Source organism: Trichosurus vulpecula, chromosome 2, assembly GCF_011100635.1.
Source record: "Trichosurus vulpecula isolate mTriVul1 chromosome 2, mTriVul1.pri, whole genome shotgun sequence".
NCBI classification, from domain to species: domain Eukaryota; kingdom Metazoa; phylum Chordata; class Mammalia; order Diprotodontia; family Phalangeridae; genus Trichosurus; species Trichosurus vulpecula.
In genome coordinates, this window is record NC_050574.1 from 460,206,484 (window position 1) to 460,233,215 (window position 26,732).

At 37.2% G+C, this 26,732-nt stretch overlaps 1 protein-coding gene across 6 annotated transcripts in view; it reads right to left on the reverse strand.

The window, feature by feature from the left end:
* The window catches only part of DMD (dystrophin), a 1,925,924-nt gene that overhangs the window by 809,255 nt on the left and 1,089,937 nt on the right, over positions 1-26,732 (reverse strand). For all 6 annotated transcript variants that reach the window (XM_036747778.1, XM_036747779.1, XM_036747772.1 and 3 more), the window contains one exon: positions 1,171-1,272. In XM_036747778.1, coding sequence (XP_036603673.1) covers positions 1,171-1,272 — 102 coding nt within the window. The remainder of the gene's footprint in view (positions 1-1,170; positions 1,273-26,732) is intronic.

The window sequence follows — 26,732 nt, forward strand, 5'->3', positions numbered from 1 at the left end:
CCTTTAATCAAAGCATAGAGTTATAATTTTTGCAGGGCATAAAATAAAATCTAATTCTGTGTGTCTAATATATATTTGCCATCATATTTGCTATCATTGTGACATTGGTAAGGTCACTTCATCTTCTTGGTCTCGGTTTCTTCATCTACAAAATTAGGGGCTTTGATTAACTTGACTTCCAATACTCATTGCATTTCTCAATCTATGATCTTAAGAAATGACAAATAGGGGCAGCTAGGTGGTGCAGTGAGTAGAGCACTAACCCTGGAGTCAGGAGGACCTGAGTTCAAATCCACCCTCAGACACTTGACACATGTACTAGCTGTGTGACAGTGGGCAAGTCACTTAACCCCAATTGCCCTGCCAAAAAAACAAGCAAAAAAAACCCCAAGAAATGGCAAATAGCAATTAGTCAGCTCTTATAGCAATTATATCTGATACTTGCTCCCTGTTCAACCTTCCATTTCCTGGTTTGTGACATGGAGGGTTTGGACCAGATGGCCTGTAAGGTTCCTCCCAGTTCTAGACCTATAATCCTGTGAAATTAACTTTTTCTCTTTTCCTAATCTGATGTCTGGAAATTCACGTCTTTGCTGGACTTGAAAATGTACATAATGAGGAGAAAGAAGATGAATGTTTTCCTTCAAGTCAACTTTCTCCAAGAAGAAATAATGTGACAGTATAATATTCTCCCTTGCCCCCCACAAAACAAAATCTTGCTCTAATAAAATACTGATTTTCTTCATCAACTGAAAGGGCAACAGGGAAGATGATTCCTCCAGCTGCCCAAGTCAGACAACGTGACATAGTGCCTTGATTTGGATAGAGTCAAACAATATGAAAAGTATTGAGCCTAGGAAAATAATAAAAAAGTAAAATAAAAGAATTCTTTGGAAGGTAGACTCCCCTTCCCACCGCTCCCAAGATGGAAGAGCACAAATTCAGAAATGAATGCTTTGCTGCAATGACATATTAAGAACCCTGGGATCAGAAAGTATAAATAGCAGACAGATCATAAGGACAGCCCTGCCTGTGCTATTGCAGAACAGCCAATATTGTCTCCGAGGTTATTTCATCGATTATAAATAGACCACATCAGTGGCAAGTGTACGACACGAAAAGCATAACCCATTAGGTGGTAATGGATATTACTTGAGGTTGCTTCATTACCTTTACTGGCTCAGTGACTGATTTTTCCTTGTATAAATGCCACCCTTTAGACAAAATTCCTTCCACATCCGGCTGTTTAGCTTGAACTGCTGCTTCAATTTCCTGGGGGGAAAACACATGGTGTAGATTAACTTCACAGTACCAATAAAATTACTAACTTTAAATATCCTCTTGGAGGCTCCACATGTGGTACTAAAAAAAAATAGCATGGTGGGGGGGGGCAAGACAAGGAATGAACTCTGACAGAAAAACACAAGAAAAAATTACCAAAATTAGGTGGGCCATGTCAGTCCCTGTGAAATACTTTTTAATATTTAGCTCTTGATTACCTTGTTTTTCTCATTCCCAACTACATCCTTTGGTTAGCTCTGCATTGCCATTCATCTCATCAAGCACTGGATAACAGATTTAGAGATGGAAGGGACCTCAAAAGTCATATGGTCCAAGGACTTCATTTTACAGATGTCCCAGGAAGTTGACTTGTCTAAGGTCACACAAGTAGCAAGTGTCAGATAGAGGATCCATACCCACGCCCTCTGGCTCCAAAGACATTGGTCTTTGCACAGTATCATGGTACATGTAGATATCACTTCCTGCTTTTCATATACCAATTAGAAAACAAATGAAGCATAGCATTTCTATGTAATTAGCATAGTTCAGTTATGTTATTAGCAAGACAACCTTGATTCTTCTATCTTAGGTACGAGTGCCATCTTGGCTTTAGATTCTCATAGCAAACTTTTAAGTAAACATCATTCTTTCTATATCACTAAAAATTTCTAAAGGGATAATCCAATGCCTAAAATTCAATATTATTATTATTATTATTTGGTTCAGAACTGTGAATTCATTGGTACAGGGAATTCCCAGTGAGGAGATTCTCTCTATCCCTGCAGATTATCAAATTTTCTCCAAATTATAGTCTTAGAGAGTTATCTGGAACAGTAAGAGTTTTAAGTTATTTACCCAAGGTCATGTAGTCAAGATATCAGAAACAGAAACTGAACCCATGTCTTCTCAATTCCTAGACAGCCTCTCTATCCACTGCAATATACTGGTTCTCTTAGTTATTAAGATGCCTTGAATTACACAGCCCTATGAAAAGGGATGAAATGAATTTCTATGATGATTTTCACTCAGTAGAAGATACTATCATGTGTCTTCAGATATTTTATTTTGAGGTACTTTTAGGGCTGCTTTCTGACCCCACTGAAGAAAAACCATAGTAAAATGGGCATATATTTCAGATATGGGAAATAAAGTTAAATAATATTTAAAAGGAGGTTTTGGAAAAAATACTTTTTAAAACTAGAAAAATTAGAACACTAGTATTGATTAATCAATGTCAGGCATCGGTCAGGGCCTCTGTAATCTCTTCCAGAAAGCTTTTCTTGATTAGCCACATAGAATTCAGCATAGCCTCATTTCTGTGCAAACTGTCACACACATAAACACATACATATACATGTGTGTGTGTATATATATATATATATATATATATATATATATATAGGAGTATACATCCTTATATGAATATATGTATAGTATTTTTAGATTTTATGCTATCTCTGTATATATTCTCTATTCCCCCAGACGGGTTTCCTCTTTTGGGTACAGTATGGATCCTGGAATGCTTTGTTGAGTGTCAAGAATAATAGAAGTCTGGGGCTCAATATTTCTCTTAAGGAAAATGAGTTGTCAGGTAACCCTCACCCTACCAAAATAATGCTCAGTCAGAATCAGGGTGTACACAAGCAGTAGATTGTATGAAAGTTGTAAGTTATATCCAGGAGGACAGATTAAAAGCAAATTTAGAGAGTATATCTAAGCAAGAATTTAGGAATATTTTAATAAAGCAAAATATGAAGTAGGTTCTTAAGCATGTGTGTGTGCGCGCATGTGTGTACGATACCTTTGGCAATCTGGCAAAGTCTATGGACCCATTCTCAGAACAAAGTTGCTAAATAATTGAAGGAAATACTAAATTTCAAATAGAGTTTAATGAAAATAAAGATGTAATTTTTTTTCCCCATTGAAGTTCATGGTCGCCATGTTAAAAACCTTGTTCTAAAGCAGGCCTGCACAACACATGGCCCACAGGCCAATTTTGGGCAGCCTGTGAAAAATGAGAACCACTGTGCACGCTCCTGTTTGTCACATGACCCTCAGCAACTAACCATCGTCATTCTGTCTCTAGTCCAACCTATCTGCCACCTGGAGAAGTTTACAAGTCCTACGGAGCTGGTCTAAAGGAACAAGATAAGAACGAAATGCAAAAGAAAATAGAGAGCATAGGTTTGTTCATTTCTTTATGTAATCAATCAGTATTTATTCAGGATAAACTATTTGCAAGGCAATATGCTAGGTTAGTTCTTGAATACAAAGACAAAAAAAATAAAAAAAAAACAGCTCCTGTCCTCATGAACTTACAGTTTATCAGGAGAAAACAATGTGAACACAGATAAAACAGCACAAATAAATACAATATAACTTCAGGGGGACTCTAATAAACAAGGAGATGACAAGAAAGGCTTTGTGCATAGGAGGTTGCATGAGCTATCTGAGGAATCCAGAGTCTCTAGGAGATGGAAGTGAGGAGTGAGCACATTCAAAGTATGTATGAACAAAGCGAAGAAATTGAAAGTGGGTTATGGGGGAAAAACAACAAATAAGACAGGTTAGAATAGAAAATGCTTAAGGGAGAATGATATAAAAACAGTTTGGAAAGATTGATTGGAGCCAGATTGTGGGGGCTTTTAAATGCTTAAGAAAAGGGGTGGGTATGGGAAGGGAGTTTGCATATTCCTCTAGAGACACAATCAAGTCACGGAAGCTTCTTTAGCAGAGGAGTAAGATAACCAGTCCCATACTTAATGTGTTAACTGTTTGGATGGTAGAAGGTACTGAAACAGAATAGGCAGAAAATAAAGCTCTGAATTAGGCTGATGAGTGAAGAGGAGCTAAAAAATGTTACTGTAGAGAAAGAATCAATAAGATTTTGCTACTAATGAGAGGTGACAGAAAAGCAAAATCAAGGATAACACTGAGTGAATATGGATGACCGGAAACAGAAATAGGAAAGTTAGGAAGAAGAATTTTCTGTTTGTTTTTTTTTTTTTATTTTCAGTGGAGGGGAAAATATTGAGTTTTATTGCAGGCATGCTTTTAGGCATTTATCTTTTGCCTTTTGGAAAATTTCATATTTCAAGATTTCCTCTGCTTTGAATTGGTAGCTACCTGATCCAACGTGATCCTGACTGGAAGTTCTGGATTTTGGTTATGACTTTTCCGGTAGTTTTCATTTTAGAGTTTCTTTCAGATGATATCCAGTGGAATCATTGTATTTTTAATTTGTCCTCAGAATCTAGTAGCTGTAGACAGTTTGATTTGTGGGGGTTTTTTAAACAAAGTACCAGGACTTTTTAATTTTTAGTCATGGATTTCAGAGAATCTGATGATTCTTAAATTATCTTTGCTTGACCTATTTTCCAGATGAATTTTGATACTTTACATTTTCTTTTATTTTTCAATCTTTTGATTTTATTTTAATAATTTTCTGATCTCTTTGAGTTACAGAGTTCTGTTTGATCCTTTTTTAATTTTTCAGGGAATCTGGACATGGTTTTCCACCTTCTGTTTTAAGTTATTACTTATTCTCCTTTCATTTCATTCCTCTAAAGTTCTTATTTTATTGGAGAGGGAAAGGAGGGAAGGGAAAAAGCATTTATTAAGTACCTGCTATGTGGTAGGAACTGGGAAAGTGCCTTACAAATATTATTTCATTTAAAATTTGATTAAAAAATTCTTGCTTCATTTCTTCCATGAACTCCTATAGTCCCTGTGAAAGAGCTATTTTTTTCTTCTGAGAATTTGTTTGTAGATATTATGGAATTACTTTGTTCTGGACATCACTTGACCCTTAATATTTATTCATTGTTAAAAGTCTTTTCATATTTGCTCATATCTCCAGCCTCAATTTTTTATTTAGGACTTTGTGCCAGGTTCATATTCTGTCCCATCCTTTACTGTTAAATGGTAGTAGTAAATTTGATCATGACCTTAATTTTCTGGGTTCCTGTCACTGGCTTCTACTTATGTTCTGTGTATCGGTGGTTAAAGTGCTGGCAAATTTCTGTTTCCCTGGTCTAAACTCTGCATTTGGCAGCCCCTGGTTAGGGAATTCCCAAGGTCTTAAGGGATGCCAGCTTCTTCCCTAAAAGAAGTGTTACTAGTCTTTTGTCACCCTATAGCACTTCCTTGTTGGGATGCTGCCTTTCCATTTCCCCTGGAGCAAGTCTGAGTAAGGCACTGGTGTGGGTTTCACCAGTCAGAGAACCACCTTAGGTAGCCTACTCATACCCACTATGGATTTGTTCACTGTCCTTTGGATGTTCCGAAATTTAAATTCTTAAGACACTGTGGGATTCAATTTAAATTCAATCTATCTGAATCCAATCCATTTCAGTTCTTTGAAGAATGTGGTATTCCACAGTCCACAACTGTTTGGTATTCCTGGGAAAATACTGGTGTTAAAATATTTAAAAAAAGATTTAAAGAAAGTAGCAAAGATTATTGAAACCATCACATAATTTTATGAATGTGTTCTAGCTTGTGACTAGCTAGCTCATTGTTCATCCGCTTGTCATTTCTGGGCTAGACATAACCCAAGCCAGTTCCTTGGTAGTATAGTTTAGATACTGAAACAAGATGAGGCACTCATAGGTCATTCAACAGTGAACAAAATGAGATTTACTTTAGACATAGCAGGAGAACAATATTTGACATGACATTCACAGGCACTGAGACGAAGTTATTGAGTTAATTCAGCTGAGCCCAGATCCCTTCAAGACCTACCAGCCAAGCATCTGAGAACTGCTCCAGCTCTTGTGCTTTCTATCAGGCAATGAGGAAGAGATGCTAACAGTTTTAAGTCCTTATAGTCTCCTGAGCCAAGCGTGTCTCAAGAAATGTCTCTATACCTTTTAAAGGTATTAGTTTTTTACTGCATGGATTGTTTGACTTCTCTTTTGTATAGATTATCTTTCACACAACCGATCATAACTGAAAATGAAATTGAACTTATCTTAACAGAAAGGACATAACTGATAATTGATATGAATCAATTCAGGGTTGTTTGTCTACATGCAAGCAGACAATGAACTAGTTATAACAAAGGTCAATGTCAGTAACAAATTTGAAGTAATGACAAAGATGAAAAGAACCTTAAATGAGTACAACAAAAAAAAAAAGGAAAAAGAAAAAGCTATTTCTAAGTATCATAATTTCCTACAAATGTTTAACTGATAAAAAGATGTCATAACAAGAAGAACAAATAAGTCTATAAATAGCATTAATCAGCAACCACTTGATATATTTGCCAAAATATACCATCTTTGTTAAAATATTAATTTATTATTTCCCCAGGGAACTAAGGGAAGCTCATCAAGATAAGCATTTAATTAAAAAAGGTGGGGTTTTGTATTACAAACAGGGTGTGGAGAATTGGATTTGGTGTCAAACTAAATGATTTAATAGGCAGTCCAGTAAATAATATATAATTCAAGTTTGGTTTTTAATATGCATGTTTTTAATTTTTCCACCACCAAAGTCAAAATGGAATGTTTCAACATGTCATAGAGGTGATCTGGATTCTCCAAGGCTATATACCAGGTGAGACAGACTTTTTTGAGGGCATGGACCTGATATTGCATGGTGTATGCTGTCAGAAGGACTAGACCCAAAGTTTGGTCCCCAGGTGACTAAATTTTTTCAACAATAAACTAATTGTCCTACTACTAATAAAATGTGGAAGGTTTGTAATTGGCATTCAGTAGGTGTACTCATACTGATGGAATCATGGATATTTTGAAATACTGAAGTTTTTATTTAACTTAAACTGTCCAATCCAATCTTTCATAGTGAATATTGACTTTTCCAACAAATTGCACTTCTAATTTTCTCTTTGTGATAAATTTGTGAACTAGGTCTTCTGAATATCCCATCTGAAGTCTATCAGCTAAAAATCAAATCATCTGATAAAAACTAAACTTAATTGAATCTTAAAAGATATATATTGTATTATCCATTTTAACTGAACACTTTCCATTTGGGGAGGAAAATATTCCACAAAGTACCATAAGAAAGTACAAGACACAGCTATCCTCAATTCTCTGCAATCTGGATTATATCCCCACCACTATAATGAAATTGTTCTCTCAAAGGTAATCAATTACCTTCTATTCACTAAATCTAATGAACTTTTTTAGTCTTCATTGTTTTTGATCTTTCTATATAATTTGACACATTGACCACTCTGTGCTTCTGGATACTTTCTCCTTTGGCTTCCTTTGGAGACACTGCACTTTCCTAATTCACCTTGTACCTGTCCAAAGGTTCCTTTTCTATAAACTTCAATGACTCCTTGTCCTTATTATGGGTGTTCCAAAAGAATCTCTCCTTAGTTCTCTTTTCTCTGTAATAATCTATTCATTCATATGTCTTCAATTACCATCTCTATGCATATGGCTCTAAAATCCTTACTTCTACCTTTGACCTCTCCAAATATTTATAGGATATCAGTACCTTCAATTCAATATGTACCAAAATTGAGTATGCCATCTTTCTGACTAAATCTATTCCTCCATCTGATTTCATTATTTCTGTCTATAGCATCACCATTGAACCAGACTCTCATGTTGGAAATTTAGCTATTATCTTTGACTCTTTCTTTGCTCATTTTCATATTTTCACATCTAATCAGTTGCTAATTCTGCAAATTTTACCCACCCTACTCTCTGTTCTTCCATATACATACATACATACATATATATATATATAATATCTAGGACTTGGGTGGGGTGGGGAAATACATGGGATATGTACGAGAAAATATCACAGATATAATAATTCTTTTTTTGTTTGTTTTTAATTGTAAAGGAAAATTCTTAACAATGATCCTTGGGACATCCTGTAAACCTTCCAGTTTAAAGACATTTCCTACCCATGTAACTTTGGGCAAATTATGTAAAGCCAGAGGCTCTAAGTTTTCTCTTCTGTAAAAGGAGGATTGGATTAGATGGTTCTAGGTGATGTGACACCTCTGACCACCGTGGTAGGAGTGCTCCCTCTCTCATGGGTAGAAAAGGAAGGGCAGGGTAAGTATTCTTTTAACAGAGGAAACTTTGAAAGAGAAATCATGTTGTAACAAAAAGCTGAACTGGGGTTGGGAAAGGGCTCCAGTGGTTTACTCTAACCCAGCTGAGATCTTAGAGAGTAGAGAAGATAGCCACAAGCTTCCTTCTTTCTCTTTTCTTATTTGGACTTTTTTGAAATGCTTCCTTAATAAATCTCTTGAGGGATCTTTGTCTATTCCTAACTAAAGCAAATATACATCCTCCCATTTCAGATTACCAGTTCTTGAGCAAGGAGAGATTAATTACCAGAAAAAAATTAACTAAAAATTACAATTCTATTAAGTCCTAGTCTATGTTTAAAAAAATCCACAAATGATGAAAAACCTTTACATTTAATATACCTATGAGAGGCAATGTACCATAAGCATGTTGGCCTTGGTGGTGGAAAGACTAGGGCTGAGTTGTGCTTCTTACATACACAAGTCATTTAACCTCTCAGTTGTCCAGGCAATTTCCTAAGATGATAGAGTACAAGAGAAGCTGTAAATATGTACTGCGGAGAGAGGGAGAGAGAGAGAGAGAGAGACAGAGAGAGAGAGAGACAGAGAGAGAGAGACAGAGAGAGAGAGACAGAGACCGGGGGAGTGTTCTTCACTGATAAAGTTACAGGCCTAAATGAAAGAGTACATTTTTGGAAAGACAGGAACATATCCAAGTTCTAAAATCATGTGTGTGTGCCAAAATGTAACTAAACTTTAAGCATGTGATTCAATCTATTTAATAATTCTATGAAATTTTTAGCTATACAGAAACATGCATATTCAAAAGTTTTTTTTCTTTCTTTTTTTTTGAGGGGGAAGGCAAGGCAATTGGGGTTAAGTGACTTACCCAAGGTCACACAGCTAGTACATGTGTTGAGTGTCTGAGGCGGGATTTGAACTCAGGTTCTCCTGACTCCAGGGCCAGTGCTCTACTCACTGCGCCACCTAGCTGCCCCCCTATTCAAAAGTTAAAACTAATTCACTAACCAAATACTTCAATTCCCAATAAACCATAAGAAGAAATAATGATAAAGAGTATATGCTATTTTTCAGGAAGCTTTTGAAAATAAATGGAATAGTTACTAGAAGTGACATTAAAAGGACTTCCTCTCCCTATCACAGGAAGTAAACATAGAAAACTGTCTTCTTAACAACCTGTGTTGGCAAATGCCATTTGGCTGCAACAGGAATGTGTTTGAGTCTGACACTGGTGGAGTCTAGGTATCAGTGAAAATACTAGGTTCTGAGCAGATACCTGCCTAACTTAGCAAACAAAGTAAAACACACCTGGAAAAGGTGCGCCTGCTGAGTCAGCATTGCATTTACTCTTTATGAATCTGAATATATGGCAAACAATATTTCTTAAATTAATCCTTTGAGATATAGAGAACAAATATATTTCTTCATTTTGTGAACCTTTATCCTATTAAAATGTCCCATGCATGACCATTATAATTATCCCTGTTTTCTTTCATGATATAATGAAGAGCTTAATTACTTTTAGGAGATTTACTTTTGGTAGTTGGCAAGATTTGGAAGGAGTGATATGAAACATATTCTAAATTTAATTCTTTGGACATCCTTTTGGCTGGCTTATTTTTGGAGAAACACTTCTTTAATTGCATGCAGCTTTGATAAATCTTTTTAGAAAGGCCATTCTGAAGATGTATCTCTACAATTTGCCTTACTACATTTATTTGCCACATGAATTTATTGGTTAAAAGACTGTTCAGTTATTCAGGACCAGATATTATTGCTTGAAGGGTCAACAATAGTAAATAAAATTAACTGCATTTAAAATATTCTTTAGTAGGTTTTTCTTAACTGAATGTGTAGAAAATATGCTATGAAGCAGCCTCAGACCATCCTATGCATTTAGAATTCTGAATATCTGTCATTAAACCCTTATAATATGCAGAAATAATACCTTTTGAAGGACATGAAAAAATCCCAAATAAAATACTTCCTAAGATTAGATTCAGCATTTTGCTAATGATGATAGTACTTGAAGAAAAACAAGAAAATGCAAATCATTAAAAATAAATTCTTTATGCTAATCATTAAATATATTTCCTAAAGGCACATTAAGGCTTCCTCAACAAAAGTACTGCTCAGATATCATATCAGGTTGTTGATGTAGCGCTGGTTTCTCATGCCTACGGATGGCAAGCTCTAGAAGATTTTACCAAACGGAAATGGTAAAAAGGAAGCATTTTGAGGGGATGAACAAAAATAAATTAATCCTGATCTTTGCATATCCAGTTCCTATTATATGGCATATGCTCAATAAGTGTTTGTTCAATGGATGAATGAATGAAAATGCATTTTGAAATGTTTACTGTGTGCCCAGCACTGTGGACACACTGTCTAACCACTGGAGAATATTAATAGAAAATATGGGACAGTCCCTGCTCTCAAGGATCTCAGCCTCTAATGAAAAATCTCAAGTATGGAGTCTGGAGATAGACTATATGTTTCCAGACTCACAATGATGAATTTGGAGAGACTAACTAGAAGGCTGGCTGACAGGTAATGAATTTCTTGCTGCAGAAATTTGCGAAACTTCTTACTCAAACATGAAGAGTTGCAGTCTGCATGGTGGATACTGAGGAAATCACACATTTTTGAAGTAAATATATTGTTTGATTATCTGATTTTTGACCTATTGCTGTAACAATGTACCTTCAAGGTCACAATGTGGGGAAAATCTTACCTCTGCCATTTGTGCAGGGATACACACACACACACACACACACACACACACATTTATACCATCCATTTCAGTCTTACGGATAGGTTTTTTCTATGAGTTTATGACCACCAGCCCTTGTATTTACAGGTGAAAAAGCAGACTAAGACTTTTTTCTCCTCAGAAGTGCCCCACCCCCAGAAAGGAAGGCAGGCTCACCAAGTAATTTAGATTATATTTTCCTACCAGAGATCTACAGTAAAGCCTCAAGTATGTTTGGTAGACTCTGCATGGCAGACTGTTAGGAGAATGTAGACAAAGTCACAAAAATTGGGTAGGCTTGGATGTTTTGCAATCTTCACTGCTGGACAAAATATACATATTAATGAGATCATAGCTCCAAAAAATTCCCCATCACATCTTTGGAGATTCATTTTCTTAGCCCATCATTATATGATCGATAGTAACACATGGGGAAAAAGCAACTACAATTGAAAATGAAAGTAGACAATAAAAGCCAGCTTTTAAAAGTGTGGTGTATAAAACTTGGGGGCAACCAGGTGTACAGTGGATAGAATACTTGGCTTGGAATCAGGAAGACTCACCTTCCTGAGTTCAAATCTGGTCTTAGACACTTACTAGCTGTGTAAACCTGGGCAAGTCACTTAATACTGTTTACCTCAGTTTTCTTATCTGTAAAACGAGGAAGAGATGGAAATGGCAAAACACTCCAGTATCTTTGCCAAGAAAACCGTAAATGGGGTCACAAAGAATCAGAAATGACTGAACGACAAGCATACAACTTTAAATAACATTCAGAATAGAATGTTTAAAGAGTTTTGGAGACAATTATTTAGCGCAGTGGAAAGAGAATTAGGGAGAGAATTAGGACCATGGTTCAAATCCTGTCATTTGCTACTTATGTTATCATAGGCAAAGCACGTGACCTATCTGAGCCTCAACTTTCTCACCTGTAAGATGGGAAGATCAGACTAGATGACCTCAGAGGTTCTTTCTAGCTTTAAATCTAGGATCCAAGAACATCACTTTTAGTGGAACACAGCTTGTGCTTAATTTCCTAGACAACACTGGATTTCTTAGATCAAGTTAACATCGGGATCACGTAAACAACGGGAGTGTCATTTAGTCATTTAATTGTGTCTGAATCTTTGTGACCCAGTTTGGGGTTTTCTTGGCAAAGATATTCGAGTGGTTTGCCATTTCTATTCTCGGCTCATTTTATAGATGAGGAAACTCAGACAAGTAGCGATATTTGACTTGCCCAGGGTCATACAAGTAGTAAGTGTCTGAAGCCATATCTGAACTTAAGACTTCCTGACTCCAGGCTTGGTGCTCTATCCACACACAATAGGAGGACTTCTGGGTGTTTTTGTTTTTTTTTTTTTGTTTTGTTTTTTTTTTACCTAAGATTAAAAACTACTTTTTCATCTCTAAGAGTTCTCTAGAATTCCATGTCATATTTTAAAGCTATGGTTTGTTTTAATGAGGTAATACGCAATAATTTATCATTATTGCTAACTGGGGGAAGTTCTATATTCTACTTTTGACTTTGGCACTATTTTGTCATTTTAATGAGAGCAAATATTAAGCATCTTGGAGTCATCATTTGCTGATCTCAGAAGGAGAATGCTAAGGATCAGTGACCTAATGTCTAAAAAAAAAAAATTCATCTTTTTGGCGATATCATGGAAGGGAACATACCCATATGTAAATGTGACCTGAAATCTATTTTCTGTATACCTTTATCTTGTACGTTAGAGTCATTTAGTAATGAACTATTATGATGACTTAATGTTTTTTTTCTCATGAATATAATGTTAACAGTCTGTCTTAATGGAGATGATGCCTTTCCCCAAATGTTCTAGGATAGCTCCTAAGACCACTAAAAGATTCTACTAATGATTACTTTGTCATTCAAAAAAAGTAAGTCTGAATGACTCTGTAAACCAAGAGATGGAATCCTATAGATGTGTCAGATTCATTCTGAACTTTCTCAGTGTCCCTTTGCTCAAATAAAATCCAAGTGTCAGTTAGCTTAGGATTTACTCATTCACTTTAGGTGAAATTTTTCTGCTACTTATCTCTCCTGAAAAACACTAAATATTCAATGTATGTACAATAGCATTTAAATGATCTGATTTTAGGGATGAAAATTACCAAAACAAACTTTGGGGAAAAAAAGCAGGTCTTTTCTATCTCCCTTACTCTTTTCTCCTTCCATTCTCTCTCTGTCTCTGCCTGTGGGTGTGTGTGTGTATGTGTGTGTGTGTGTGTGTGTGTGTGTGTGTGTGGGCAGGGAGGCACTGAAGCTATCTCTCATCCCATATACAAATTGTTTGCTACAAAGGGTACTAAGAAACTGAAAATGAAATGGAATCAATATCGTGTTAAAACCTGACTTCTCTGGCCTAGACTGTCAAGCAGTTCCTGACAAATGAAGGTTGATGGATGGAAAAACACCGCGTTGCTTAGTTCAGTTTCTCCTTCATTTTCCTCATGCCAAGTGAATGTTCTTTTATTTATCTACAATTAGGTCTGCTCAACCACTGCTATGCTGGTCTCTCTCAAGCTGTCAAGCACATACCAAATTGATTGAAAAAGAATGGCAGGTTCTCTATTTCTATCCTGAGGTAATCAAGGGCATGCCACAAAAAGGAGAATTTTTGTGATTTAGAGATTTATAGATTTCAAAAAATATTCTGTCTAAATATACAAAGTATAATACAATATTGATTTTTAAAATGTCTAATATTATGAAACCAAATTGTAATCTACCAGGTTGTATACACGTGTGCCTGACACTTGATAAGTGGGTGGACTGTGTAAAATATAGAACTAAAAAGTAACGAGACTGAGTGGTAGAAATCATTCAGGAAGGCTTTCTCATTTTGCCTTCATGTTTAGGGCTAAGAATCAAAATTCGATCAGATATTATTAAACAATAGACAACTACTAGCCAATGACTTAGAATAGTGTTCTTACTTATAGACTATACCAATTGCTTTCTTAAACTAGGATCTCTTTACTACGGTTATTACTCCAGGTGAAGAAGACGTAGTGTGCTGATATTTCACAGATATCTCAGAGCTGGCAGGGACTCAAACAGGGAAACTGGTATTTGAGCAGGAGTCCTCCCTACAACATCAAAGACAAGTGATTGTCCAGAATTAAGTTGAAGATGTTCAGTGGTGGGGAATTTAGTACATTTCAGGAAGATGATCTTATGTGTGGGGAGATTTAATTTTTTTTTCCTCAAAGAAGTACAGATCTGTTTCCTTACAAATACAATTCATGTGCCTAGGTCTGTCCTCTGGGGCCAGGCAAGATGAGTCTAATCTCCTCTGAATGTGTGAACAGGTGAGATGTGCTAAAGATGAATTTTACCTGCTTCCTATTTTTTCTAAGTTTTGTCCTGCCCTTGAGATTTAAAACAAAACAAAAATGTTACTGATTTTCTTGCAGCCACATCCAAGGACCAAGAAGGCCACTTGTTGCCTCGAGGCCACAGGTTCCTCACCCGTGACAGTGAGTGCTGAACTTGGAGTCAGAAAGTTATGAGTTCAAATGCTGACACAGACACTTTCTAGCTATGTGATCCTAGGAAAGTCACTTAGTCTCTCAGACTCAGTTTCTTTGTCTATAAAAAAGGGATAATAATAGTTGCTACATTCCATAGTTTTGTGAGGATGAAGGGAGACCATGTGTATATGACACTTTTCAAATCTCAAAGCGCTGTATCAATGCTGCCTGTTACTGTCACTGAGGATGATAATGTTACAGTGGGACTAGAATGTGATTTGCTTTCCTTTCAGAAAAGTAAGGTGGTGCTTCTTGTTGCTTTCAATTTTTTGTTTTAGTCTTAAGAAGAAAAATGCCTAGATTTTAAGCCTTCTGTGAAATTCAAATGCCAATTTCTGGAAAATGTTGGAAGTTCTAGATAAAAACCCAGCTCTGTCTAGTCCCACCACAGAAACTAAGAAATTCTTTTTAAAAACTGAACATACACTACTCACATGAAAAAATATGGTTTTGATGAAATAGTGTTATTTCAGAATTTTCATTTAAATAAATGTAATAAATTGGGGCAAGACACATTAAAATTTAAATGTGCGTTTTTTCCTTTGTCTTTGTATAGAACATAGCACAAGATCAAATTTTGATGAATTCTTTCATATTTAACACACAGGTTTGAAAAGGGGTTTTGTTTACCCAAATAAAACATATTTCAGTTACTATGTACGCTGTTCCTAAAGAAACTGACATAAGTAGCTTGTGGGATAAGGAAATGTAGAAACCCACAAAAAAATTGGAGGATCCAGAGGTATAGAGAGGTGAGGATGAGTGAAGGTAGCGTTTCTGTGTATGAGTCCCATGAAGAGATGATCTTTTTTTGGCACTACATGCTGACACATTTCTAATAGTGGCCATTTATCATATTTGGTCAAGTTTGTCCTACTCTGAAGCTTAGACAGATAAAGATTTAAATCACTGTCTGGCATTCTCCATGTAGCGGTTAAACCTAGCTCTTTAAATCTACCATGAAGATATTAGAAAGGTACAGTATAATGATGATTCATGGGCCATATCAAAGTAAGCTTATATCCTTTATATTTTAAGTTAGCAGTTAGGGTAGTGATGTTTTGATTGACTGAAGAAAAGAAAAAATATGAATCACGTCTATGACTTCATGATTGATCTAAATTTAGATAAAATTTAAATTTAAATATACTTTTATTATCATTGAACGAATAGTTGTTAACATGTTGAATTTGTAATCCATTACTATCCAAAGCAATTCTTTTGCTAAATTCTTTCCCAATTAGAAAGTGTGAAATAAAAAATTAAATATTGATTAAAATGAGTGTTTTTTTTTTTCTAAAATAAAAGCTAATAAATATAGAGTGGTTATTAAACAAATCCCCAAACTCATAGTTTCTGCAGTGAGGGGAGAAATACCGACATAAAATAGCATTTTAAAATTTTTTCTCTCACATCAAATGTCAAAATCTTATATTTCACTTCAAGACCTCTAACCAGGCTGTCATAGACTGTTTTTATTTCACAGATTTTTCAGTCCCATTTCATTATGGTCAACTAAACATTCCCATCTTGTGCCCTGTTTAGAGTTCTGAAATCTCTTGAAAATTTGCTCTCCCTTGCAAGTTTTCCATAAATCCAAATACAACAAGGAATGTACTCATGCAGTAAAGTGCGTCTGAGATATAATTTGGAAGGTATTTTTGTATTCTACATCCTCTTAATTAAGAAAATGTGAAGTGCAAATACAAAGAATACCAGGAAGAATTCTCTTGCTTTGAATTAAAAATTCTCTTTAACTTCTAAGCAGTTCTCCTATTTTTTTCCCTCTGGGGCCAAGAAAAACAAGTATCCTCTGAGAGGTGACAGCCCCTCAAAGACCCCAAAACTGTTAGCAGCCTCCCCTCTGCTCCCTTCCGCATATCCTCAGTTTCTTTAAGCTAGGAATTCTTAGTTCCTCTAACTGATTTTCACATGGCTGGGCAAAGAATACTTGCTGGAAGAATGTTTGTGCTACAGATTGCTTTCTGGAATGGAATTTTCTTAACTCCGATAGCAGCGTGATTGGATTTCAGAGATGCATGATCCAAATGCATAAGGAAAAAAGTCTCTGAGTTACTGAATATTTTCAAGTATATGAAGGGTGGACATTTTACTCCATGAACTGCATTAGGGAGACAGAAATCTTACTTTCCATTCATTAGCCATTTTTCAACAGTACCATTTTCTGTGGATTTCTTCTAGTTATTTCAGTGGTTTTTTTTTAAATGACTTAACTTTATTGTTAAGTATGAGTCTCATGAGAAGGCAGTGAGGTGGCACAATGGAGAGAGCAGGGCCTGTAATCAGGAAGACCTGAATCTGGCCTCGGACACTTACTAGCTATGTGACACTGGCCAAGTCACTTCACCTCTGTTTTGCTTTAATCCACTAGAGAAGGAAATGGCAAAGCACTCCAGTATCTTTGCCAAGAAAACCCCACAGGCAGGATGGTCCTTGGGGTCAGGAAGAGTTGGACACAACTATATGACTGAACAACAATAACAGAATGAGTCTCCTACAGTGTGACATAGCAATGACAGGGCCATATTAGGCATCATTAGACCCTGACTTCACTGCCTCTGACAATTCAGGAAATTCATTCTAGACCCAAAGTTTTTTATATTGGTGGAAATAATTCCACACTGGACCAAAACGCTATCTATAAGTAGATGGACTATTCTTATCTTAACATGTCATATAGTTTTTAATCCAGCTGAATATTTTTCTCAGTAGCAGTATAAAATTTTTAATACATTTAGCTTTCAGCATATTATTACTCAGGTCTTTTCTGTCATATTTGCATCTAACCATTCATTCTTTCTCAATTCTATATCGGAGTCATTTGCTTAATCCATGTCAAATTTCATAGTATTGCTGATGAACAATTTCTTTAACCGATCCAAGTTCTTTAAAAAATCTCTTCCTACAAGATTTTCAATCTAATGCATTTCAATAAGCATTTATTAAGTGCTTACAATGTGCCTGAAATTCTGTAAGCATTAAAAATTCAAAAACCAATTTCAGACAGTCCTTTCCCTCAAGTAGCTTATATTTTGCTGTGGTTGGAAACTTCGTTAAACATAAAGGGATATGCAAAGTTAAAGATCATATTCTTCAACTGATTTAATGTTCTCATGAATGATTATATTAAAGACCAATTCTCCTCTAGGTCTGACCTCCAACAACTCCTTTCCATGGGATAGTAATCTGACACTGAATCATACTGATAACTAATCTTTTGTTATGCAACACCTGCAAGAAATATGTCTAAATTATATCTTTTTTATATTGCAGTGCATATAGTAGGTACACAATAAATGTTTCTTGATTGCATAAATGAATTAACAAACGATTGTTGCTGGTAATACTACATAGGGTATACACATCCATTTATTATTTACTTTTGTGTCCACTCCACTCAAACTTTTTGTAATTATCTATTGCTAGGCTCATAGTAGAAAAAAATATTATGAACAATATTACCACTTATTATGGATAACTTTCTGTCACCTCTTATCTATCTTAATCAGAAAATTAGCAAGTATTTAGCAAGTGCCTAACATATGTCAAGCACTATGCTAAGCATTGGAAAAATGAAAAAAAAATTGTCTTCAAGAAGCTTCTATTCCTTCATGAGAGAAAACATGAACTTATATAAGTATACAAAAAAATAAAACAATATAATGGGGGGTGTAGCAGGATGGATTTTACAAAGTATGTAGGACTTGAGTTTTTAAGGAACAGGGCTAAAAGCTGGGGGTGAGGAGGTAGGAGATGCCAGGCAAAAGAGACAGCCAATGCAATATCCTACAGAAAGGAGATGGACTACTGTATGTAGTGAACAGCAAAGAGGCCAATCTGGTGGTAAGAAAAAATATGGCCAGTGATAATATGTAGTAAGGTAGGAAAGGATGTCGGGGGTAGGTTGAATTGGATGTTAAAAGTCAAATAGAGTTGTTCATGTTTAATTTAAGTAGTCACAAAGAGTCACTGAAGTTTTTTGAGGTTTTTCGCTGATTAAATTGTAAATGAATAAAAAAATAAGGAATAGAAGCGATGACTACCAGATTCACATTATCAATATACCTAATAACCTAAATAATTTTGGGGAAATGATAAGAATTCTGATATCTTACTTTTCTGAGAGGTAAGAGAGGGTCTTTTTTAAATGCATGTTTGTTTAGTAGAATAGTAATATAGTTAGACATGAGTTTAGGAAAACCATTTTGATATCTATGTGGAGGATGAATTGGAGGTCGAGAGATTTCTATCAGGATACTGCAATAATCCAAGTGTGAAGAGATTCCACCAATGCATCAAGGTGATCATAGTATCAGAAGAGAGGAGAATATCTGTGGGATGTTGTGTTTATTGCCTTGCTAATCTAGATACCCATAGTTATCAGGCATGAACTGGATGAAGATTGAGCTAGGAGACTGAGAAGGAGCAGTCAGGGAAGTCAAAGAAGAACCAAAAGAGAAGGATGGCCTAAAAAGCTAGACAGAAGAGAGCATCAGGGGGGAGAGGGTAATCAACAGTGTCAAAGGCTGCAGAGAGGTCAAGAAGCAGGAGGATTAAGAAAAACCCATCAGATTTGGCAATTAAGTGTTTACTAGTAACTTTGGAAAAGAGTAGTTTCAGTCAAATGAGAGGGTCAGAAGCCAGATTGGAGACAAGAAGTGAAAGGAGAAGAAGAAGAAGAATGTATTGCAGATGAACTTTTCAAGAAGGTTAGCCACAAAAGGCAGGAGACATATGGGATGACAGTCAGGGGCAATGGGAGGATCAAAATGAGAGTTTTTGAGGATGGTGGAGGCAGGGACATGTTTTTCACTTAAGCTCTTTAGAATTATCCTCATTTGTAAAAAAAAAAAAAGAGGGGGGGATTAGACAAGATGAACTCTGTGGGCCTTTTCGTTCTACATCTATGCTCCTATGAGCTATAATCTCTCTACTATATTCTAGTTCTACATTGCCAACTGCCTTTTGGATACCTCCATTTGATTATACACATGCACACGTGAATGTGCACACATTTATGGTTGTTGTCCTTTGTTCTCGTAGAGGACCAAAGTGACATCACTATGTTGCAGTCAAGGTACATTATGTCTGACTGTGGCTGATCGAACCAATACAAGCTCCAAAGGCTCTAGGACAAAAATAGTCCGTATGAACTTTTGGAGTGGAGATGTCTCTAAATTTGTGCATCTCACATTTCCTTTGAGATGCCACAGTTCTACTTTACTCATAGAGTACTTTGATGTACTCTTCTGTGATGTGGGCATGCCATACAGGGCAGTCCTGTGCCAGTGTCTCTCATAACTCACAATCAATTCCAAGTTCTTCTGAAGGACCTTGACTGTCCTTATATCACTTCTTCTGACCTCTGTGTAAGTGCTTGCCTTGTGTGAGTTCTCCATAAAATAGTCTTTTAGACTAATGTACATTTGGCATTTGAAAAACATGGCCAGCTTATCCGAGTTGCACTCTCTGCAGTACAATCTGATTGCTTGGTAGTTCAGCTCAAGAAAGGACCTCAACATCCCATCCCTTACCTTGCCAGGTGACCTTCAGAATCTTCCTAAGACAATTCAAATGGAAGTGATTCAGTTTCCCGGCATGGTGCTGGTATAATGGCCAGGTTTCACAGGCATATAGCAATGAGGTCAGCACAATGGCTCTGTAGACCTTTAGTGTCATAGGCAGTCTAATGTCTCTTCTCTCTCTCACTTTCCTTTGGAGCCTCTGAAACACTGAGTTATCTCTGGCTACGCATACATTAACATCATCGTCTATGTGTATATCCATGGAATGTATACTCCTAAGGTAACTGAACTTGTCCACAGCATTCAGAATTTCTCCATTTCCTGTAACTGACGGTTCCACATATGGATGATGCAGTGCTGGCTGGTGAGGAACCTGTGTTTTCTTGGTGTTAAGTGTTAGGCCAAAATTAACACAAGAAGCAGAGAACTGATCCATACTTTGTTGCATATCAGCTTTAGAGGCCGCATGGAGTGCACAATCATCTGTGAACAAAAAAATCACGCACCAACCCTCCCTCCATTTTAGTCTTGGCATGTAGTCTTTTCAAGTTAAATAATTTACCATCAGTATGGTAGCTAACCTTGATGCCCCTTTAGTTCTTTTTGAAGTATCTGAAAACTTCATGCTAAGAAGCACAGGGAGCAAACACCTAGCTTGCTTCATTCCATTGGTTACCGGGAAAGTGTGAGAGGGTCCTTTAGTATCTAGAACCCATGCCTTCACGAAATTGACATACAATACTGATGAACTTCTCCAGGCAACCAAATTTTGCCATGATTTTCCCCAAGGTCTTGTGACTTAACAGTATCAAAGGCCTTGGTCAGATGGATGAATGTTGTGTACAGACCTCTGTTCTGCTCCTGGCATTTCTTCTAACTTGTTGGGAAGCAAACACCATATCGACCATTCTTTAGCCCTTTCTGAAGCCACACTGGCTTTTGGGTAGATAACTATTTTCCAGGTGAAGGATCAGCCTATTAAGGAGGACTCTGGCAAGAATCTTACCAGCAATGACTAAGAGAAAAACACCCCCACTCTGTTATTGTCATAGGGCAACTTATTTCCTTTATAGAGATGGACAATGGATGAATCTTGAACTCCTGGGGGGGTAACTTCCTCTTTCCACATAACCTGGAAAATATCAGTCAGATTTTGTATGAGCAGTTGACCTCCTGCCTTGTAAATCTCAGCTGGAATGGAATCAGCACCAGGCACTTTGCTGCATGAGAGGAACCTAATGGCTTTCAAAACTTCTTCAGTTGGAAGTTTGGCTAGAGAGGGATTGATTTCAACCTAAGGTATATGGTCAGTGGCTTCAGCATTGATTGATGGCAGTCTGTTGAGAACACTATGGAAGTGTTCAGTCCATCTTTCCAGGATCATGTCCTTATCACTAATCAATGTGGCTCCATTAGCACTGAGTAGTTGAAATGTGCCACAGGTCTTTGGCCCATAAATAATCTTTAGAGAATTATAAAAAGTGCTTGGGATTGTTGCTATCAGTGTAGAACTGGATTTCATCTGCCCTCTTAACAAGCCAAGAATACTGTCTTTCTCTAAGCTTCACTTGCACTTTACTTTTGATGGAATTAAATACTGCCTTCTTGGAGATGGATGAACTATCCTATTGGTAAACTCTATGGAGTTCTCGTTTTTCATTTAGCAGCTACTGAATTTCCCCATCATTTTCTTCAAATTAACCTTGATGTTTGTGAGTGTTCTGGCCCAGGTGAGTCCAACACTCTGTGCCATACATTGTCTTCATCACTCTTGCATTCCTCTCCTTACATTGACATAGTCTATTAAATGCCAATGTTCGCAGCAATAATGCATCCATGAAGTTTAATAGCATTTAGGTAAATGGAAGACGGTGTTGGTGACAAGAAGGTCGTGAGATGCACAAACATGTAGTAGTAAGTGATGCTTGCTGTTTCTGACTCCTTCCCTCCCAAGGATTCCCTGCCATGTCGGATAATTGGTGCCTGCCCTGGTGTTAAAGTCATCCAGAACTACAAGCTTGTCCTTCCAGCACATTGATGATGAGAGTCTCCAGGTCTTCATAAAAATTTTCTTTGACTTCATCAGGGTTTATCATGGTGGGAGCATTTGAACTGATGATGGTGGTGTGGTACTTTCTTGCAAGCAACAATTGCATTGTGGTGAGCCTGTGATTCACTCGTTTTTGAGAGGCATAGAAGCTTGTTGACTAGATTATTTTTGATTGCAATAGTTACGCCAGCATTCATGGTGCTCCCCTTCACTATGGCAACTCTAGAAAAATGTATATCCAACTCTGACTTTGGAAAGATGGCCTTCATTTGCCACTCAGGCCTGCTATTTGGATATGATACCTGCTGAATTCTTTTGTTGTTCATCTTTCATGTCTATTGGATTTTGATTTTGTGTTGTCTATAAGTGTATGCACATTCCATGTGCTGATGGTTAGGGGAATCATCTTTGCAGATGATTTTGTACATTTTTTGTGTATGTTATGACCAAAGGGTGGGATCCCTGCCTGCTGAAGTAAGCAGACCAGGGTTGGGTGAAGCAGACAATTTTTAGGGCATTGTTTGTAGCCGTTTCTTCATGCCAGGAGGTGAGCAATTCAGTCCTTAAAAGACTGCTCAGACACCTGGGAGGCTGCTGAATCTTACTACTCCTTCAGTCCAGTGAGAAGATGACCCTATGGCCTGGGCCACCTGTGTGCAGGGTTGTGACTATACCTTCCAGTGTATCTGTACCTGCTGCTTCATCATTTGCCTGTTGCCACAGGACTTTGAGGTAGATAAAAATGGTAAAATAGTACAGATGATGTCTTTTGACTCACACAATTTAATTGAGGTAAGGTTGCATGGAGTTGTAGGCCTCAGTCTCTCAGGGTCAAAGACAAAAGTAAAGATGACAGGTGATGCCCTAGGATGCAGTGGATGACCTTGGCGTCTCCAGTGTCTAAACAGGCTCTAAGCACTCCACAGAACTTGCTTCCACTGCCTTCATGGCTGTTGGAACAAATTGTTTTCATCTACCCGTTCCGCCTGGAAAAGTCTTCACATGCTTGGGGTGGACCACCTAATGCCCCAACGAGTTTGAGAGCCCTTGATTACCCTCAACCTGGTTTAGCCTGTCTGTCAAAATAGTTTTGTGGTGAGTGGCCACTGCACATGCTATAGCTTCTTGGAGCCATAGGTGAGAGTTGGGTGAATCAGGTGGACACCAAATGTGTAAAGAAGCCCTGAAAAGACCTAAGCAAGCCTTCACACCAGAGGTGCTAGTCTTCCCTGAACACTCCTAAACCCACTACACATACACATATATATGTATATAGTTGTGTATATACACACACATAGTAATGTTTTTACCTACTATATTGTTTAGTCAGAACACATTAATAATAGAAGGTTAAAGTATTTATATTTATTTCTACCTAGGTTTCTACTTTCAGTCTTGATAATGAGTACTAGAGTGGCAGAGCAAGAGAGCGAGAGAGCAAGAGAGTGGAGAGGAGAGAAGGTGGGGGAGAGGGAGAGGCGCTAAGAATAGATACTTTGCTTTATCCTTGGCCTATATGTTGTTTTTAAGTCAATCTTTGGATAGCAGTTCATCCTTGTAGCACTTTTTTTGGCTTTAACATTTATCTTTCTGTGATTTAGCCTTATGAATAAAGATGTAAAGCACACTATTCACTTCATTTCCTGATATATGGCAAATTCTTTCCTCAGTGAAATGCTACAATGAGGTTTTTCATTGTTTAAATCATAAATGAATAAAACAACTAAGCAATGCAAAACGATGAGCCTTATCATGACCAGTTAGACATAATTCATGAGACTAATAACCTAAATAATTTTAGAGAAATGACCAGAATTTTGATAATGCATTGCACTTCTAAGATGTAAGACAGACTTTAAAAATATGCCTGACAATTCAATAGCTTTAGGTGTAAGAGAATCACAGGATTCAAGAACTAAAAGGGACCTTAAAGATAAGCTAGTTTAAGGCCCTCATTTTATAACTGAAAAAACTGAGGGCCAGAATAGTTAAGCTGTTTGCCCAAAGTTACATAGCTAATTAGTGGCAGAAAAGCTTCTTTATTCCCAATACAATGCTTTTTTGCTTGTTTTTTTTTTCTTTTTTTCCTGTCAGATGGCTCAAAATCTAGGAGGCTTGCTACATATACTATCAGGAAAGCAAAATTTGTAACTAACGTTTGAGGCTGAATCAATACCTCTAGTGAATTCCATGAAGGGAATTTTGGGGATTTTTTTGGTTCTTTGATTTTACTCTTTCTTTTCATTTTTTTTTGGAGGGGGGAAGGCAGGGCAATTGGGGTTAAGTGACTTGCCCAAGGTCACACAGTTAGTAGGTCTGAGGCCAGATTTGAACTCAGGTCTTCCTGACCCCAAGGCCGGTACTCTACTCACTCTACCACCTAGCTGCTCCTCTTTCTTTTCATTTTCAGGGCATACATATTCTTGCAAGGGAAGACTCTGAAATGATTCTGAAAAGGTGCAGGTTGCCCTCAGAAGGTACCCTGCATTTTAAGTAAGAACTCTTTAAACCAAAGTCATATAAAGGATTGAAACAAGGACGTGTCAGTTAAATGGTATAGTAGATAGAGTACGGAACTTGGAATCAGGAAGACATGAGTTGAAATCCAATCTTATCTATTTACTAGTTGTGTGACTGGCCAGATCATTTAGACTCTGAGTCTCAGTATCCTTATCTGAAAAATAAGAAAGCTGGGCTCAATAATCTAGAACTATCTCTAAATCTATGATCCCCTGATCCCCCTGGTAGGAAAAAAAATAAGATTCAAAGATAGACAAAATGCTATAGATATTTAATACATTGAGATCTCTGTTCTTTGCCCTAAAAAAGTTTTGCACCAGGAGGCAAAGGTTCTCTTACTGGATTGGGTGGGGGAGGGGAGAATTCTTGCTGTAAACAAAGATTGGGAACTGATAGCTTTAGCACTCCTGGGAAAGAGTGTCTGAAGGTTTTTCTCTAGTCCCATAGTAAGTGTGTGAAGAGCCTGGACTTCTAGATGAGCTGAAGCCTGGGTTCTAAACAAAAAGAGAGATGCTAGAACCCATTCTTCCTGAAGACTCGGGTGGAAGCCAGATGAAGCAAGGGGCAATGAGGTGCTCCACAACTATGTCCTTAACATTGACCACGAACTAATGGAATAGTGACCAGAAGAACAACAGACTACCACATGGCAGAGACACCCATGTCAAACCATCCAGGTATAGGTACAACTGAAGATATCACAAGAAGGCACTGCTAGGTTTGCAGTATCAAAGGAGCAAACTGTCTCTCCAGGTCTGTGACCTATTCATGTGTGTTGCCTATTTGTGTGTATCTCCATGTGTATTCCAGATCTTCCCGTTCTGTGTATTGGTGGGAGAGTGCTTCCAGATTTCTGGGGGAAATGGTCTATTGAAAGTAATCTCATGCTGTTTCATCAGATACCTTTCATTTAAACTGATTTTGTTCTCTCTGGGTAGTAACATCAGAAGAGGCTCTTGGAGAACAGTTTTGAGTGGATGAGGACCCACAAAATACTTGGAAGCAGCTTTTTGGATGACCCTACATTCAAGGCAGGGGTGGCATTCCAGGTATCATACTACTATACCCACTGACTTTCAGAAAACAACCTAACAAACTCTTAAAAAACTTTAAAATCTCAAGCTTCTCTTTTCCTACATCACTCATTTCTCTGGATGAAATATTGGTTCAAAGAATTCCCCATTAGATTCCTACTGTTCTTATGCTATATTTTTCCCCGTCAGTCACATCTACCCCCTGAGTCACATGATACGTGAAAGAAGTGCTTTCAGTGATCATTTTACCAAATAAAGAGTTGTTTGAACATGATAGGTAGAGTTCACGTCTTTTTCCCACCTGAATCCTCAAAAATTGATAACATTAGTAAAAGAATACAGAACATTATTTTGAGAAGCACAAAGGAATGTGTACCTTGCAACAGAGGAGTGCATTTCACACCATCACATGAAAAGACTGATTGAAAGCAATGAGGGACCTTTTAGCCTACGAAAGTGGAGACTTAGGGAATACTATACATCAATAAATATTGGAAGGATTGTAATACGGGTTTTTGTGATATAGGTTTTGCTTGTCCCCATAGAGTAGAGTGAGGACCAATGAATGGGTAAGGCAACAGAGAGGCAAATTTGACTTAACATAAGGAAAAATGACCTATATGACAGTATCCAGAAATATAACTGATAGGGTACTCTATATTCTCCATTACTGGAAGCCATCAAATGGAGTTTAGATGATCACTTCCTGGGGTTGTTATATTCTGGTTCAACCTAAATTTAGGCTAAATCAGGAGCCCATGAATTTGGTGTGTGTGTGTGTGTGTGTGTGTGTGTGTGTGTGTGTTTGTATTTCAATACAATTTCAGTTTTAGTTTATGCACTTAAAACATTATTCTGAGAAGGGGTCCAGAGGCTTCACCAGACTTCCAATGGGACACACACACACACACACACACACACACACACACACAGCTAAGAATCCCTCTGG